Below are 16,645 nucleotides of genomic sequence, written 5' to 3' on the forward strand. Positions count from 1 at the left end.
AAGAGCCCTGAGGCCTGCTTGGCCATTTGCTAAGTCACCCTGTAACAACCTCGATTCTTGTCTTCTTGAGAGAAAGAGTTCGGTCAAGAGAAAAAGTGCAGCAAGTAAAAGAAGACTTTACTGGCCATTCAGGAAGAAAGTCAGAGAAAAGAGGACCTTGGAGACAGGTTGAGGGGGTTAGCCCAGGACAAGCTGCCACTGCCCACGGCTTCCCTGGTGGCAAGTCTTGCGGGGTCCCTTAGAGCTTAGGAGAGAGAGGTGATGGAACGTGCCTTGAGGGGAGAAGAGAAGAAGGTGCAGGGGAAGGCACAAGCTGCTCCCGGAATGGAGAGTGCACAGGGGCCTCCGTCCTAAAGGCTTGTACAGAGTGGGGATCTTAGGGGAGGTCCCAGGGCAGAATCTCAATGGAATATTCATCAGCTCTCTAGGTGTGTCCTTAGGGTCATGGTCTCCACTGATAGGCTGGCATCAGAGCAGAGGGTAATTAGTCAGTGCAGCTGGTCCTGAGGTCAGCCTTGGCTTCCCTTTGTCTACTTTTGCTGCTTTTCTGGGCCTGGAGCTGAAAAACAAGTAAGGCCTAGATGTTATCTCTCAGGGTTAATGCGTAAGGGCTACTCTCCAGTCCCCTTTTCCTCTCATAAGGGGGTCCAAAACCACATGACTAGAGATATGTCAAGAGAGGAAAAGTCAGGGGAGGGTCAGAACCACATGACCAGTGATATGAAAGGTCAGGGGTTTAAATGCAGTGGCCAGCTAAGAGAGGAAAGGTCACGCTGGGGGAGAGACAGTTGTTCTTCCAGTTTTGCTGGTTGCTAGGCACCCAGAACTTTCCACCTTGGTGACCTTCAGTGCCTCGCCTGTAGTCCTTGCTCTGCTCATGTCTAGCTACCCACAACTTTGCCTTAGGCAAATAACATACAATGTGTTCCCTCCTATATAAAGTGGGGATATTACTCTCTATCTCTTAGAACTATCAAAAGATTTCATGCGATAATAAATACAAAGCAAAAAACATCATAGTTAGCCTGCTCAGGTGGTGGTGCAGCGAATAGAGGACCCAGGTTTCAAACCCCGAGGTCACCAGCTTGAGCACAGGCTCACCAGACTGAGCATGGGTTCACCGGCTTGTGTGGGATCATAGACATGACCCCATGATCACTAGCTTGAGCCCAAAAGTCACTGGCTTGAACCCAAGGTTGCTGGCTTGAGCCAGAGGTCATTGGCTTGGCTGAAGCCCCCCGTCAAGGCACATATAAGTAATCAACGAACAACTAAAATGCCACTACAAGTTGATACTTCTCATCTCTCTCCCTTCCTGTCTCTATCTTGTTAAAAAATAATTAAATAATTTTTAAAAGCATCATACTTAGGAAAAACTTAGCTCCTTGAATAAACTCATGTGTGGAACAGGGCTAGGAGTTACTAGCAGAGAGAGCTTAGAACAGAGTTTAGCTAAATGAGTCTTACACAAAAAGTCAGTAAAGGCCCTGGCCGGTTGGCTCAGTGGTAGAGCGTCGGCCTGCCGTGCAAAAGTCCTGGGTTCGATTCCTGGCCAGGGCATACAGGAGAAGCGCCCATCTGCTTCTCCACCCCTCCCCCTCTCCTTCCTCTCTGTCTCTCTCTTCCCCTCCCGCAGCCGAGGCTCCACTGGAGCAAAGATGGCCCGGGCGCTGGGGATGGCTCCTCAGCCTGTGCCCCAGGCGCTAAAGTGGCTCTGGTCGCAACAGAGCAACGCCCCGGAGGGGCAGAGCATCGCCCCCTGGTGGGCGTGCAGGGTGGATCCTGGTCGGGCGCATGCAGTAGTCTGTCTGACTGTCTCTCCCCATTTCCGGCTTCAGAAAAATACAGATAAAAAAAAAAAAGTCAGTAAAAATCTACACGAAGTGAGAAGCATAGACAGAAAAAAATTTAAACTCATTTTAAAAACAATAAATTGCTGAATTAAACATAATTGAACTAGCATATGTACCACTGTTTCCACTACAATGATGGTAAAACAGAAGCATGGACAAAGGACAAAGAAAATATGAGAATAAAAGCAACAACAAAAATTTGAAAGCAATTATCTAGAAGTTGACTCTTTTTTTTTTGGCTGAAATGTAGAACTCCAGAAACAAACTATCTTGAGTCGAAGAATCCTGGAGAAATATCAGGAATTGAGTACAAAGTGCAACTGGATGTAGGGGAACTTGCAGACTCCACTAATGTGAATTAGCTAAAGCTAATAGATCTCACCACCCATCTCACCTCCACTTTCAACCCCTTGCCTCCTACACAACGGCAGAATGCTGGAGTGGAACTGGCTACAGGGTTGGAATAAAAAGACTCTAAGACTCTGAATTTGGGCACATCAGGTTCAACTGGTAGTGAAAAATTCTGAACCAAAAACCGGGGGAAGGGGGAACTAAGTAAAAGGCAACAGTCCCCTTCCTCACTTAGATCCCACAATACTGCAGTCAGACTCTAACCGCATAAATGAGCGCACCTTTCTGAGAAGTCTGACCAGCCCTTCTGAGAAGGAAAGATCTATAGATCCTGAATCAGGTGTTCCTAATAAAACAGCACAAATTACCCTACAGTAAAGCCCACCAGGTGATAAATCCCAACCAGGCACAGAGCTTCCACTCAACTCTTAGCCCCTCACTATTAAGTATGATCAAGACAAAGAATACCAGACATTAGAAAGATTCAATCTAACATGAAAGACCAAAACAAAAAAAAACTTTGTGACTGAGATAATGTGAAATCATTAATGTCCTTGGAGAGATAAACGAGTGCATCTTTGAAACAAAAACAAGATGCTATTAGAAGGAACATTCAGAGAGAGAGAGCAAAAAACTCCTCTTGGAAACAAAAATATTAAAATAACTGAAAAACAATAGAAGTGTAGAAGATGAGTTAGACTTAAAAAAAGCAGAGAAAAAGGACAAGATTATTAGGGAACCAAACCAGGCTATACAATAAGTGTTCCAAAAAGAGATATAAAAGGAAGTATGCAAGACAATGTCCTTCAAGAAATGAAGTATCAAATGTCCAAATCAAAATATTTATTAAGTACCCAGCACACTGAAGGGGAAAAGGCTCATACCAAAGTGCATCATCATGAACTTTCAGAACTCTAACAATTACCTAGTAGAATGAAGCAAAAATGAACTCCAGGAATGAAAGAGATGTTTTGCAAAGAAACAGACAATAGACATATGACCAATACACCAATTTTACCCTATATATTTTAGAATTGTCTGAGTGTTTTGTTGTTGTTGTTTTTAGACATAGGGATGCCAGCTGCACTGTTTCCCTAGTCCGGGTATCAGGCCTTGAAAACCAGACCAAACACAGGAGTCCACAGCCCTGACCGTGAAGCACTCAGACCTGAACCCAAGTCCTTAAGAAAAGTAACAAGTCCAGAAACCTTATTCTTCTGGAAGACATTTAGGAGGAATCCAGAGTTTAAGAAAGAAGACAAACAGTCTGAACTATTCAGCCTCCAGGAGGAATGCAGAGATCAAGAAGGCAGATAGTTCGTCATCTATCTCAAAATCAGAGCATACTGATCTGCCTTAGGACACCCTATCACATCTTGTCCCTACATGACTAACTGCATAGATTTTTCCCTTGGCACCATTACTAACAGCCCCTGAATCATAAAAAAGCTCAGCAGAACAAGCGTTAAGGCAGACTTTGTAGCTGAAGTCCCCTGCCTCTTGGGTTTGCAGCAATTGATTAAAAACACATATTCAATTCACTCTTCGTCTCTGTGTATTGGCTTCACAGTGATAAAACAGCAAGTGCTCCATCTTGTTCAGGTATCAGTTTCAAGAAAGAAAATCAAGCCACATACAAGAGCTCAAGAACCAAGAGTTCCTTCAGACATCTCACAACAATGTGATGATGGTTCACTGCATATGTAAACAGTTGACTGGGCCATGGGATCTTCAGATTAAACGTGTCTGTCTCTGTGAGGGTGCTTCTGGATGAGATTAGCATTTGAATAGACTCAGCAATTGCACCCCCCCCCCATGTCAATGGGCATCATCCAAGCCATTGAGGTCCTGAAGGGAAAAGGTGGAGGAAAGAGAAATTTGCCCTTTTTCTTGCCTTGCTGCTTGAGCTGAAACATTTCATCTTTGCACATGGACTGGGATTTTTTGCCCCCAGCTTTTTTGAGGTATAATTGACAAATAAAAATTCTATATATTTAAGGTATACTCTCCAAACCAATATATCCCCATTTCTTCCAGCCTCTGGTAACCACCATTCTGCTCTGTGCTTCTCTAAGTTAAACTTTAGATTCCACGTATAAATGAGATCATTCAGTATTTGTCTTTGTTGGGCTTATTTCACTTATCATAATGTCCTCCAGATTTTCCTATGTTGTCATTAATGCCAGAATCTCCTTCTTCTTATAAGGCTCAATAATACTCCTTTATATATATGACACCTCTTTTATCCATTCATCCATCCACAGATCCTTAGGTTGTTTCCATGTCTTGGCTATTGTGAATAATGCAAAGAATATCAGAATCTCTAAGATATTGATTTCACTGCAGACTGGGATTTGTTTTACATCATCAGCTCCCCTGGTTCTCAGGCCTTAGGACTCACACTGAATACCAACCACCACCAGCTTTCCTGGGTCTCCAGCTTTCGGACAACCGATCATCGAACTACTCAGACTCCGTAACTGCGTAAGGCAATTCCTTACTATATATATACTGTTTCTCCAGAGAACCTTGACTAATACAAATATAGGAACTTAAAAGACAATGGACCAATGGTTTGTAAATCTAAAAGGCAAATTGCGCAACTTAAGAGTTCTATGTCCAGCCAAATTATTCAATAGGGCAAGTATAGAAAGAAACATTTTCAGATGTGCTTAATATCTATTCTTTTTCAGCAGCAGTAGATATGACAAATCGTATCTGGGCCCATGTGAAGAATATGTAAAAATATCCTAACCTTCATTACAGCTAGACAGTCCCTAGAACTGGGTTCTGAACCAAAGAAATGCAATTTGTGATATGCCCCAGAAGGTGTGTACTGAACGCAGAGTTGGCCCTTTTCCTTCCATTTCTTCCTCCGTGCTAGCTGGAAAGCAGACATGCTAAATGGAAACAGAATAACATTCTGGTACCATGGTAGAAGACATTTTCTGGAATTGACAAAGGAGCAGGCAAGAGAGAGATTGAGTCCCTGAGCATAGTGGAACCTCCAAATCTAATTTGACAACCCAAATTTATGTGAGAAATAAGCTTCTGTCTTCTTTAAGTCACCATTATTTTGGATTTCTATCACTTGTAGCCAATTCTCATCCCAGCTAACCTTACCTAACACATAAGTTTATGAAGGCTTTCTTTGCAGGTTATTCAAGTCTATAAATATGGATATAAACATGGTAATTGCATTATTTACAGTAACTAAATTTACCATATTTCCCCATGTATAAGACACACCTTATTTTGGGGGCCCGAAATTTGGGGAAAAAAATGTATTAAAGTTATTGAACTCAAGCTTTATTCACCATAAAATTCATACAACTCATCACTGTCAAAACTCCCACCCATCAGCTTGTCCTCATCTGTGTCTGATGGCAAATCACTGTCCTCAACAATGAGCACAAAAACAAGCACAAAAAAGCGGGAAATTCAAGTAAAAAAACTATAACCACTATAGACTTCTACGGAAAAAAGTGTGTCTTATACACGGGGAAATACGGTAAATACATGGTTATTTTTGCTCTTTATGGGCAAAATCATGAAGTTTATTAAAGATTGACACTATGATAGTGGCTTTAACATCAACATCTTCTATTTCTGGGAAATTTTGCTATGTAAACTTCTGTTTGATACGTAATTATTGTGTGCTCTGGTAGACTACTTATACAAAGTTTTTAAAAAATATTACTTTGTCCCATTTTAAACTCTGAATCTTGATTTTACTTTTTCAAATACATTTTATTTCTTTTATTTTTTCTTCTTCTATGCCTTCCCCCCATTCTTTTATTTTCCTTTTCCCTTATACACTTTGCATAGGTATTGGAGGATTAACCTCGTAGAGTTCTGAAGACTAATTCTTTCAAGGGATGCAAGGCCTGCCTGAGAAATTGCTTCACCCATTCTCGTGGTAAGCATTGGGAAATACGCTGGGGTTATTCTGCCTTCAATGAGTGGCATTTGACTTAACTGTGCTAAAGCTTGCCTCTATGTCAACAATTTTTTGTTACTTTCTAATTTATCAGACTTTTAATGGCATCCTTCTGATCCTCGGCCTGTTTCTTAGACCTAAATCTCTCTTTAAATCTTTATTCAATTGTTTTATCACTTCATGTTTGAGGTTTACCATAATGAATTCATGACCCTAATAAATTATTCCACATATGAGGCACTTGAAGGAAATCTGTTCCTTAGGACAGTGGTTGGCAAACTCATTAGTCAACAGAGCCAAATATCAACAGTACGACTGACATTTCTTTTGAGCCTGACTAGGCGATGGCGCAATTGAAAGAGCGTCAGACTGGGATGTCAAGGACCCAGGTTTGAGACCACGAGGTCACCAGCTTGAGCGCGGGCTCATCTGGTTTAAGCAAAGCTCACCAGCTTGAGCTCAAGGTCGCTGGCTCGAGCAAGCGGTCACTTGCTCTGCTGTAGCCCCGCGGTCAAGGCACATATGAGAAAGCAAATCAATGAACAACTAAGATGCTGCAACAAAGAATTGATGTTTCTCATCTCTCTCTCCCCTCCTGTCTGTCTGTCCGTCCCTATCTGTCCCTCTCTCTGACTCTGTCACAAAAACAAAACAAAACAAAACAAAAATTTCTTTTGAGAGCCAAATTTTTTAAACTTAAACTATATAGGTAGGTTCCTATCCACTGAGCCACCGCCTGGTCAGGCTCAAAAGAAATTTCAATCGTTGTACTGTTGATATTTGGCTCTGTTGACTAATGAGTTTGCTGACCGCTGTCCTAAGGAACAGATTTCCTTCAAGTGCCTCATATGTGGAATAATTTACTAGGGTCATGAGTTCATTATGGTACATTCCTTATCGAGGTAGCGCCCGCACATGGTATTTTGTGGAAGAGCCACACTCAAGGGGCCAAAAAGCTGCATGTGGCTTGCAAGCCATACTTTGCCAACCAGGGCCTTAGGGTATAGTTTCTACACTCCGTTATGAAGCATCCTAAACATTCCAAAATTATTTGATTGCTAGAATAATTCAGACAAATCATTTGAAGAAATTAAACATTTACTGAGATGTTTATTTAGTAACAGCAACACAGTTTCTCAAGAAAAGATGAGTTAAACTCCCCCCAAACAAAACTTTCCATTATTCTCAGGTTAACAGCTAAATCTATAACCTTATATTCCCCTTTAATAAATGCCAAGATACATAAAATACTTGAAGACATCCAAATTATCATAAAACCACAGTATTTTAAGGTAAAAGGCAGTTTAAGGGTAGTGACCTCTGAAATCACAGTATGCCAGGCTGCCTTCTGCAGCTTTACAACCATGCCACTCAAATTAATACATTTATGCAAACCACTTGCAAAAATTTGAAACATGTGCAACTTTTCCCAGTTTTTGATTTCAGGAACAGGTGCAAACCATCTCCTTCATAGATCTTCTGTTAGAGCACCCATCAAAAACCACTGGTCCAGCTCGCAAATAATGAATACAATGCATGTGTGTTCTGCTAATTTTTGAATAAATGACATATGCTACAGCTATACTACAAGCCCTGAATTATTTTTGCACAACATTCCAATATTCCCTGAAGAGATTTTATACAAAGGTTGAGAATAGCTATTTTCCATCATAGTCAAAGTCAATTTACTTTTTACGCAACATACACTATTGCATTCTGTTCAATTTTTACGAGGAGTGGCTAGGGTGTTATGTGTGTGAATACACTCACATGTTCAGATTGTGTATACACTAAACATAATCAAAGGCTCCACATCAGTTAAATTTGATATCAAAACATCTGACCACAGATCCTCCATATAGCATTCACAGTATTAGCAGTAAGAGAAAAACTTTTAAATCTTTTCAAAGGCTCTTTTGTTTGAAAACTGAGTTTATATATAATTCTATATAATTCTGTTAGCCATTTGGAATTATTGATAGATGAGGTGACAATACATACATTCTGTTTAAAAGTAAGTTTGACATTGATTGATAATTAATTTTAAACCGCCTAGTCCAATAGGCTAATTCCAAGTTCTTCTCATGATTCTGTACTAGCTAGATAATTGAATTAATATCATATTCATTCTTTATTTTTTTATTGATCTGAAAGGAGGAGGCAGGAAAAAGGGGTGGGGAAAGAAAAAGAGAGAAGCACCAACTCATTGTTCCACTTAGTTGTTCCATTTAGTTGTATACTGATTGCTTCTCATGTGCCCCGACAGGGAGTAGAACCTGTGACTCGATGCAGATGATGTTCTTTCCACTGAGCCATGCAGGTAGGGTCCATCATATTCATTTTCAGTTTAAAAAAAGAACATTCTCTTCTTTTTTTTAGGTAAGAGTAGAGGAGATAGACTCCTGCATGCACCCAGACCAGGATCCATCCAGACAAGCCCCATCTGGGGCTGATGCTCTGCTCACCTGGGGCCATGCTTGCAACCGAGCTATTTTTAGCACCTGAGGTGAGACTTGGAGAGAGCCATCCTCAGCACTGGGGCCTATGCGCTCAAGTCAATCAAGCCATGGCTGTGGGAGGAGAAGAGAGAATGAGAGAGCAAGAGAGGTGGAGGGAGGGGGAGAGGGGAAAAAGGGGAAGAAGCAGAAAAGCAGATGGTTGCTTCTCCTGTGTCCCTGACTGGGGATGAACCCAGGACTTCCACATGCTGGGTCAACACTCTACTGCTGAGCCAACCATCCAGGGCCATCTTGTATCACCTTTCAGACTTGTCTTAAGTTTATATAACATTATAACTTACTGGTAGTTTTTTTTTTGTTTTTTGTTTTTTTTTTCATTTTTCCGAAGCTGGAAAGGAGGAGGCAGTTAGACAGACTCCCGCATGCGCCCGACTGGGATCCACCCAGAATGCCCACCAGGGGGTGATGCTCTGCCCCTCCGGGGCGTCACTCTGTTGCATCCAGAGCCATTCTAGCGCCTGAGGCAGAGGCCACAGAGCCATCCTCAGCACCCGGGCCATCTTTGCTCCAATGGAGCCTTAGCTGCGGGAGGGGAAGAGAGAGACAGAGAGGAAGGAGAGGGGGAGGAGTGGAGAAGCAGATGGGTGCTTCTCCTGTGTGCCCTGGCCGGGAATCGAACCCGGGACTCCTGCACACCAGGTTGATGCTCTACTGCTGAGCCAACTGGCCAGGGCCTAACTTACTGGTAATTTTAAAAATAGTTTCATGTTTCATGAATTAAGAAACAGTAAACATCAGAACAATTTGGCCAGAATTTAAAAGGCAAAAAAGGGTTGCTTTGGCAGTGTATAAAAAGATAACTGTTACAGTACAAATCATTATTTAATCTACTTTTATTAAATATTAAAAGGCAATTGTTTTAAGACACTTGAAATTACATTTAATAAATGAATAACTGAGCCCACACCTGACACATTACTCCCCTACTTTTCTTTTCCATGTACTCTAAAAAACCAAAAGTTATTTAAAAAAACAGATCTGTGGTCTTTATAAAAACACTTCAAAGAGATTCTGACTACTACTAAAGCATTTATTACACTATAAACTTATGAAAAAGGAGACAGTGAATACTCTTTTTAAGGTGTTCTCCTTTAATGTATTTCTGCTGTCTCTTGTTCTCTTGAACCCATTCATAACAATTCAACTGAAAGTATGCCTACTTAGGAATCAACAGATGTGATTCATTGTTTAAGCTGCCATTCAAGGTAGGGCAGTGATTCCCAAACCTGGCTTCCTATCAGTATTATCTTGGAAAAACGATGCAATAAGTTTCTGGGCCTCTTCAGACCTAATGAAGCCCAGTCCTCCAACCTAACCACTCCTGTGAGTCTGTGTGGTTAGTCTTGCATAATCCAACATTTGCGTTGACTAAAAGGGCCGGTCATCGTGTTTCCATAGGCTCTACCTCATAAACTGGGATCCAGCCAAAAAAAAAAAAAATGTTGAATCACTGGCAGTAAATGGTGAGTAGAGCAGGGGTCCCCAAACTACGGCCCCCTGAGGCCATTTATCCAGCCCCAGCCACACTTCCAGAAGGGGCATCTCTTTCATTGGTGGTCCTGGAGTACTGTATGTGGCCGCGCCACAAAGCGCGGTGTCGCTCACGTACAGTACTACTTCCGGTGACGCGGGACACAAGCGTCATGGCTCCAGAAGCACGTCATATCACTTGTTACGGCTAGCAGTGACAAATATGGAACTGCACATTGACCATCTCATTAGCCAAAAGCAGGCCCATAGTTCCCATTGAAATACTGGTCAGTTTGTTGATTTAAATTTACTTGTTCTTTATTTTAAATATTGTATTTGTTCCTGTTTTGTTTTTTTACTTTAAAATAAGCTATGTGCAGTGTGCATAGAGATTTGTTCATAGTTGTATTTTTTTATAGTCCGGCCCTCCAACGGTCTGAGGGACAGTGAACTGGCCCCCCGTGTAAAAAGTTTAGGGACCCCTGGAGTAGAGTGACTGGGAAACAAGTCCAGTATCAACAAACCAAACAAAGGGAGCTCTGCTGCCTCCTTCTGTGAAAGCCAGCACCCTTTCTGAGCCCAGAGGGCCTCGGCACTGAACCAGAGGAAGGCAAGCAGACAGCAGCACAAGGGAGGAGGCTACAACTCGGCAAGTACCTGTTTCCACATCATTTCCCTCCACCTCACATCTCGATTTCCCCACTTTCATTCCATCTATTCTTACTCTGCCTTTTGCCATTATCACTCTTACTTCCTTCTCTTTCCTTACTTTTCTCACTTCCTCTCTTTTCCTTCTTTTTTGATCCTTCACTTATTCTTTTCTTCTTTGCTTTCTCTTCCTTAAAAACTCTTCCACACATAAGAGAATTAATACTGGAGATATAATACATGTCAAAACACTAAGCCTAAGGAGATAGAATGACCTGTACAGAAGACAACAGGGCAAAACAGAATTTCAGCACTAACGCTGATGAAGCATGACATAAGCCATGAAGAATGTTTTCAAATCCATTATTTTTTGAGTCTCATAACTTCGCAACTCATGACTTCCAGGTCTCCCGAGGTTAGACGGGCATACTGATTATCTACAAACCCAAGGCACACAGGTTAAATGACATGCCTGGGTCCATACCAGGAGGAGAATCCAGACCTAGTTCAGAGTCAGATTTTCCTTCCACTTACACCAGCAACGTCTGACTGGAGGCAAGATGAGAGCAACAGCAAGCAGTAATAATATTTCATGTTCTATCTAAAGTGTCCAAAGATAACTGGGTTACCTAATACATTATGAACTACTCTTCATAGTGAAAAAAAATGTATTTTCTTAAAATGTAAATCGCAATATATATTTCTAAAAGTTTTCCAAATTCTTTTAAAATGACTACTTCACACAAATGAAGGTTGACTATGCTTTAGTCATTCCACTTTGGTAATACTGAAGCCCAGAGATAGTTCTGAGGTCAAAGTTGTTCTAACACATAAGCTCAAAGAATATATGATATAACTCATATGAACTGCATAGATATACTGTTTTATGGAAAAAAATATATAATATTCTCTAAGTTGTTGTATAATTTAACCTCTAACGCTGAGAGCTGTGTTTCTTGAGAATTCTCAAGGAAAAAGTTATTTTATCTAAAAATAAATTTAGAAAACTCATTTTAATATTTTTATGGACTTTCTATGATATCCTAAATTTTAGGCAGAAATAATACCTCAGTGGAAAGTTTTTACCGTAGCCTCATTTATGGTAAAATGCCCAATTAGGCCAGATCTGAATAAACCAGATGAGGCATCTTCCAAGTGATCAACAATGTAGAGTATGTGGCAGTGTGAATAAGCCACAACGTGTGAGACCACAGTATACAGTTCAGTTGGATTAAACTATGAACACACTACATAGTCCCAACCAATCATATCAGAGCCCATGGGGCTGAGATTCTATTCACTGAGGAAATTAAATCTAAGGAACCTGCTTATAATATAAATTCATATCTTATCAATAACCTCAAATACTTCCTCTAATATTTCAGAATCACAATTACAACCACCAACTGTGCCAAGAACTTTGATATCCTAGTTTCAACCTTCCAGTTGGTATAATGATTTCCAGTGGTTCCCAAACTGACATCAAAACCATCCTACAGTGGTCATTAAAAATAGAATCATAACATGACCTTTTTTGCACCCTGATTCTAACATTGGGGACAATCAGGGGAATTTGTTTAAAGACTAGAGAGTCATTTAATATGGAGGGGGCATGATGCCACTATAGCTACCAAAGTGTTCATGCTGTTTGGGATTTTCTTTAAGATTCATGAACAAAGAATAAAGGGATAGATGACAGAATGATGGTAAGATATTGATAAGTGCTTGACTGGACAATCAGCACTACTGTACTCTATTTTTGTACACTTTTTAAATCTCTTCATTAAAAACAAAATGTTTGCAGACCCCACCATAGACACAGTGGACCAGAGTCTTCAAAGGTGAAGCCCAGGAATCTGTTCTTAACAAGCTCCCCCGAGAGTCTAACACAGCCAGGCAGGCAATGGCCTTACCTGGGGACTGTTTAAAACAACCTTCTATATACTCTCTAAACTTATATTAGATAGTGGTCAAGAACACTAAGAGAAGTAATATTTCTTATATTTTCAAGATTAAAAAAAATAACTGTCTTAAGTTTGTCTTAAGTGATGTTCAAACAGGAAGATATTCACGTTGATTACTTTTTCTGTAGTCAGAGGTAACAATTTTCCAAATCATCCATGAAAGCTGTTGAACTTAAAGTAAGGCCCTATAAATTTGCTTCTTCAAAAATACCTTGCAAAGCTATTTTGAGGTAGAAGGAAAAAAGCTTAAAGGACCACTTTTTTCTGTTCCATTTCAACTAAAATTACTGTTCACAGGAAATACATAGCTTATGCATTTTGGTCCATCATTTTCCACCATCACATGGTATTTAGGTTTTCACTTCATTATCAGCATTTTTCGTTTGTTTCCAGAATGCCCAGTAAAGCTGAAAATCTTCATTTAAAGTAATAAAAAAAAGTTCCCCAAATATCTGTTTAACAATCTTAGATCTGCATTTGGCAAGACAATTTAGCATATATAAATGAAAAGACTGCATTTCACAAGCACACACACAGGGACTAAATTTCCACAATTCTCACTGGTTTTTTCCTCTTTCTTATACAACTCAATTTTAAACATGCAGTTTACTTGTATTCTAAAAATAATTTTAAGCATGATTGTCACAAAAAGACTTAAAAACAGAGATGAAATCTATAAAGGCACACAGAGATTGTCAATGGTTACATCACATTTCTTTAGAAACAGAATCTTTTTCTGCTCCTGTAAACAATGTTTTTCTCACACTTTTAAAGTGAGGTTAGTGCTGACTTAAAATTATTGCTATACTCACAGTTTGAATGTTCCCACTGTGTTATGAGGTACATCTGACATCTTCTCCATCCACACACCTACTGCTCTTACTCACTTGAGAATAAGAGTCAACCAAAGTCTATAGGCTACAACCATTCAATATTTTATCAATACTGGAATGACAACAAATAACATAAAACATCAGAGATGAAAAATGTCTTTTTGTTGGGGTCCAAGACTTTAACTTATTCTTCATTAAATGAATATATTGCTCATTTAACGTCTTCAGGGAAAAAAAGTTATTCTGAAGATGAATAATTCTTTCCTGAACACTTCATCCAAGGTTATTCCTTCACATATATCCTTAAATATTTTGTTGGTTTGAGTCATTTGATTTAATGGGCTCCAAGAATCACCTTTCCTTCAGTGGTCTATCATAACGGTCTTGTATGCTTTTTGTTAGCTGTTTGATAAATATCTTGTAAATTTTACCGCAGTATGTATGCACTGTCTTTTGCAATTCCAGTTCTAAAGGCTGTAATAGGGAACGGATGTGGTCATCTTCAAAAGAACACTAGAGAAAGAAAATAAAAAGACAAATATATATAAATAACATTCAATCAGCTTAATATTGACAACCTCCATTTAAGGTCTCATAAAAAGCTTATGCTCAACAAGTATTTTTAATGAATTAAACAGATTATGATCTCACGTTTCAGCGGAGGGAGAAGGTAATGGTAAATCACTGGGGGTACCAGGGAAAGCTTTTCCCAGAGAGATAATGGAGGACAGGGAAATTATTCCAAGGCAGAAGTCTCAACAGGCTCAAGGGCAGAGAACACCCAGAGACACTGACTGCTCTGAGGTGATGGCTAAAAGCTCTGAGAGAAACTAATAAAAGTCCCAAATCACTCTGACAACAGCGGTGAGGCTGAACTGCAAAGAAATGAGACGGGCATGGAGTAGCAGGAGTGTGAAATGACAGCACAGTTCTACATTTCCCACAGAACCCTAACTGCATAGAAGGGCCCCAAAGGTGAGGACACTTGAGAACTGCTGAACACCATCCATTCTCCGTGGGCTTTCACACTGGCACGTGACAAACTCTAAGAAAAACAAAATACATCTGTTGCATGTTGTTTGGTCCGCTAGTTCCAAAATACACACACACACGCACACACATATATTTTTTAACCAGAGTCCGTTGTTACTGTAAAATAAAATATATATCCCAAGGAATATACTTTCGAAAACAATGTAGTAGTGGTTAAGTGGTTGAGTTGTGATCCTTGTATTTTCAACCAAATACTGTTTTTGACTTAGCATTTGTAAGTAGGAATATTTTCAATTAGAAAACTGGATAAGACTTGAACATAGAACATTTTGCAGCAAAGTTTGAAGTCAGTGAAAAATGCAAGATCCTAAAGGAAATTCAGAACCTGAAATCTGGGAGGGCTGCAAATGACCTAAGGTTATCCCTGAGGCTCACTGCCATGACCCTGAGGGAGAGGAAATGAAAGTCCCACTCAAATCGCAATTAGGAAGTCTGTAGGAAGCCAAAGCCAATCTGGTGAGTAAAAGCTAAATTTATGCTAATTTATCACAGGGATTTTTATCACTGTAGAGATGCCAGCAGATCTTAAACCTTATTATTGCTGGAGAAAGAAAACTGTAAGCATTAACTGCATGAAACCATCACTCATGGGGTAAGTTTTAAAACCCAATCACAAATACTTAAGATAAAGATCTAAAGTTGTTTTGAAGACAAAAAAGCAGAGGGGTGAAGCTTAACTAGGAAGAATGTAATGAAAATAACAATAGCCAACAGGTAGGTATCTGGGAGGAACTATGGAAAGCTGGACTGGTTTCTGGACTGGTTTCAAAAGGGCACTTCCTACATGCCAGGTATCATGCTAGCCCCACAGCAACTTTATTAAATAGGTGATAAAATTATTGCCATTAATTTCCCCAAGTCCAAAACTAATAAGTGGCAAAGCCAGGATTCCACTCCAGCTGCCCAGCTCCAAAAGCCCATGTGCTCTACCAACCACACAGCACCGCTCAACCCCAACCACACCGTGTGCTCTACCAGCGCAGGGCACCGCTCAACCCCAGCCACACCGTGCGCTCTACAAACCACACAGCACCACTCAACCCCAACCACACCGTGCGCTCTACCAACCACACAGCACCGCTCAACCCCAACCACACCGTGCGCTCTACCAACCACACAGCACCGCTCAACCCCAACCACACCGTGCGCTCTACCAGCGCAGGGCACCGCTCAACCCAAACTCACTGTGCCAAGTCAGTTCTCAAAATCCTGTTGAAAGACAAAGCTCAAGGAAAGGCAGGAAACTGGGAACAGTGCTATGCACGGGTAGGAATTTGTGGGGTTTAAAGCGGCAACCCCGTTTAAAGAGATGACCTTTATCGAGGGTTATCACCTCTATCAAGTGACATTTCAATGTGACATTTCAATGTAACATTTCAAAATGCACAAAGAACATACTGAGACAACTGTGGGTGAGGGACAGAGAAGAATGGGAGGACCACACTGCACGTCATTTTCTGATTATGCAATGACAGTAAATGAAAAGATTATAAAGGTGTTCAGAAATTAATTCCTGGGAAGATGAAGTACTTCAGATTCAGTTCACTCATTTTTATGGGATTTAGACCCCAGTGCTTATAGATAAAATTTTTTTTCTTCACTGGGAAAGTCTTTTGATGACTATGTTCCTGAGATGAAAAGAGTGCCCCATGAAGAGAGGTTTTTCAGTCTACCATTTAGCGAAAGTAACCTGACCTGTAAGGGAAAGGATAACATACCAGGACTACCTAGGTGTTTCCTGCCCCAGAGGCCACACATGCCCTCACCTGACTGCAAGCCCCTTTCTATACCCAGGCTGTGCCTGACTCTCTTCCCCTCCCCTCCTCCGCCTGGTGCTCACCCTTATAGTTCACTGAAATGGCAGACCCTCTGAGAAGCCTGTCCTGACATTGTTCATCACCCCCCCCCCTTGACATGGGCATGCACCCACTACACAAACTTTTAGGAGGGTCATGCTTTGTATATAAGACTGTCAATTGAAAGGCAGCAAATAAATAGTGAGGCTATGATGATC

At 40.6% G+C, this 16,645-nt stretch overlaps 1 protein-coding gene across 2 annotated transcripts in view; it reads right to left on the bottom strand.

The window, feature by feature from the left end:
- Positions 1 to 7,240: 7,240 nt before the first annotated feature.
- Positions 7,241 to 16,645, bottom strand: part of GXYLT1 (glucoside xylosyltransferase 1) — a 55,071-nt gene continuing 45,666 nt past the window's right edge. For both annotated transcript variants that reach the window (XM_066258124.1, XM_066258123.1), the window contains one exon: positions 7,241 to 14,091. In XM_066258124.1, the coding sequence (XP_066114221.1) occupies positions 13,930 to 14,091 (162 nt within the window). In that variant the 3' untranslated portion in view covers positions 7,241 to 13,929. The remainder of the gene's footprint in view (positions 14,092 to 16,645) is intronic.

Source organism: Saccopteryx bilineata, chromosome 2, assembly GCF_036850765.1.
Source record: "Saccopteryx bilineata isolate mSacBil1 chromosome 2, mSacBil1_pri_phased_curated, whole genome shotgun sequence".
NCBI lineage: Eukaryota > Metazoa > Chordata > Mammalia > Chiroptera > Emballonuridae > Saccopteryx > Saccopteryx bilineata.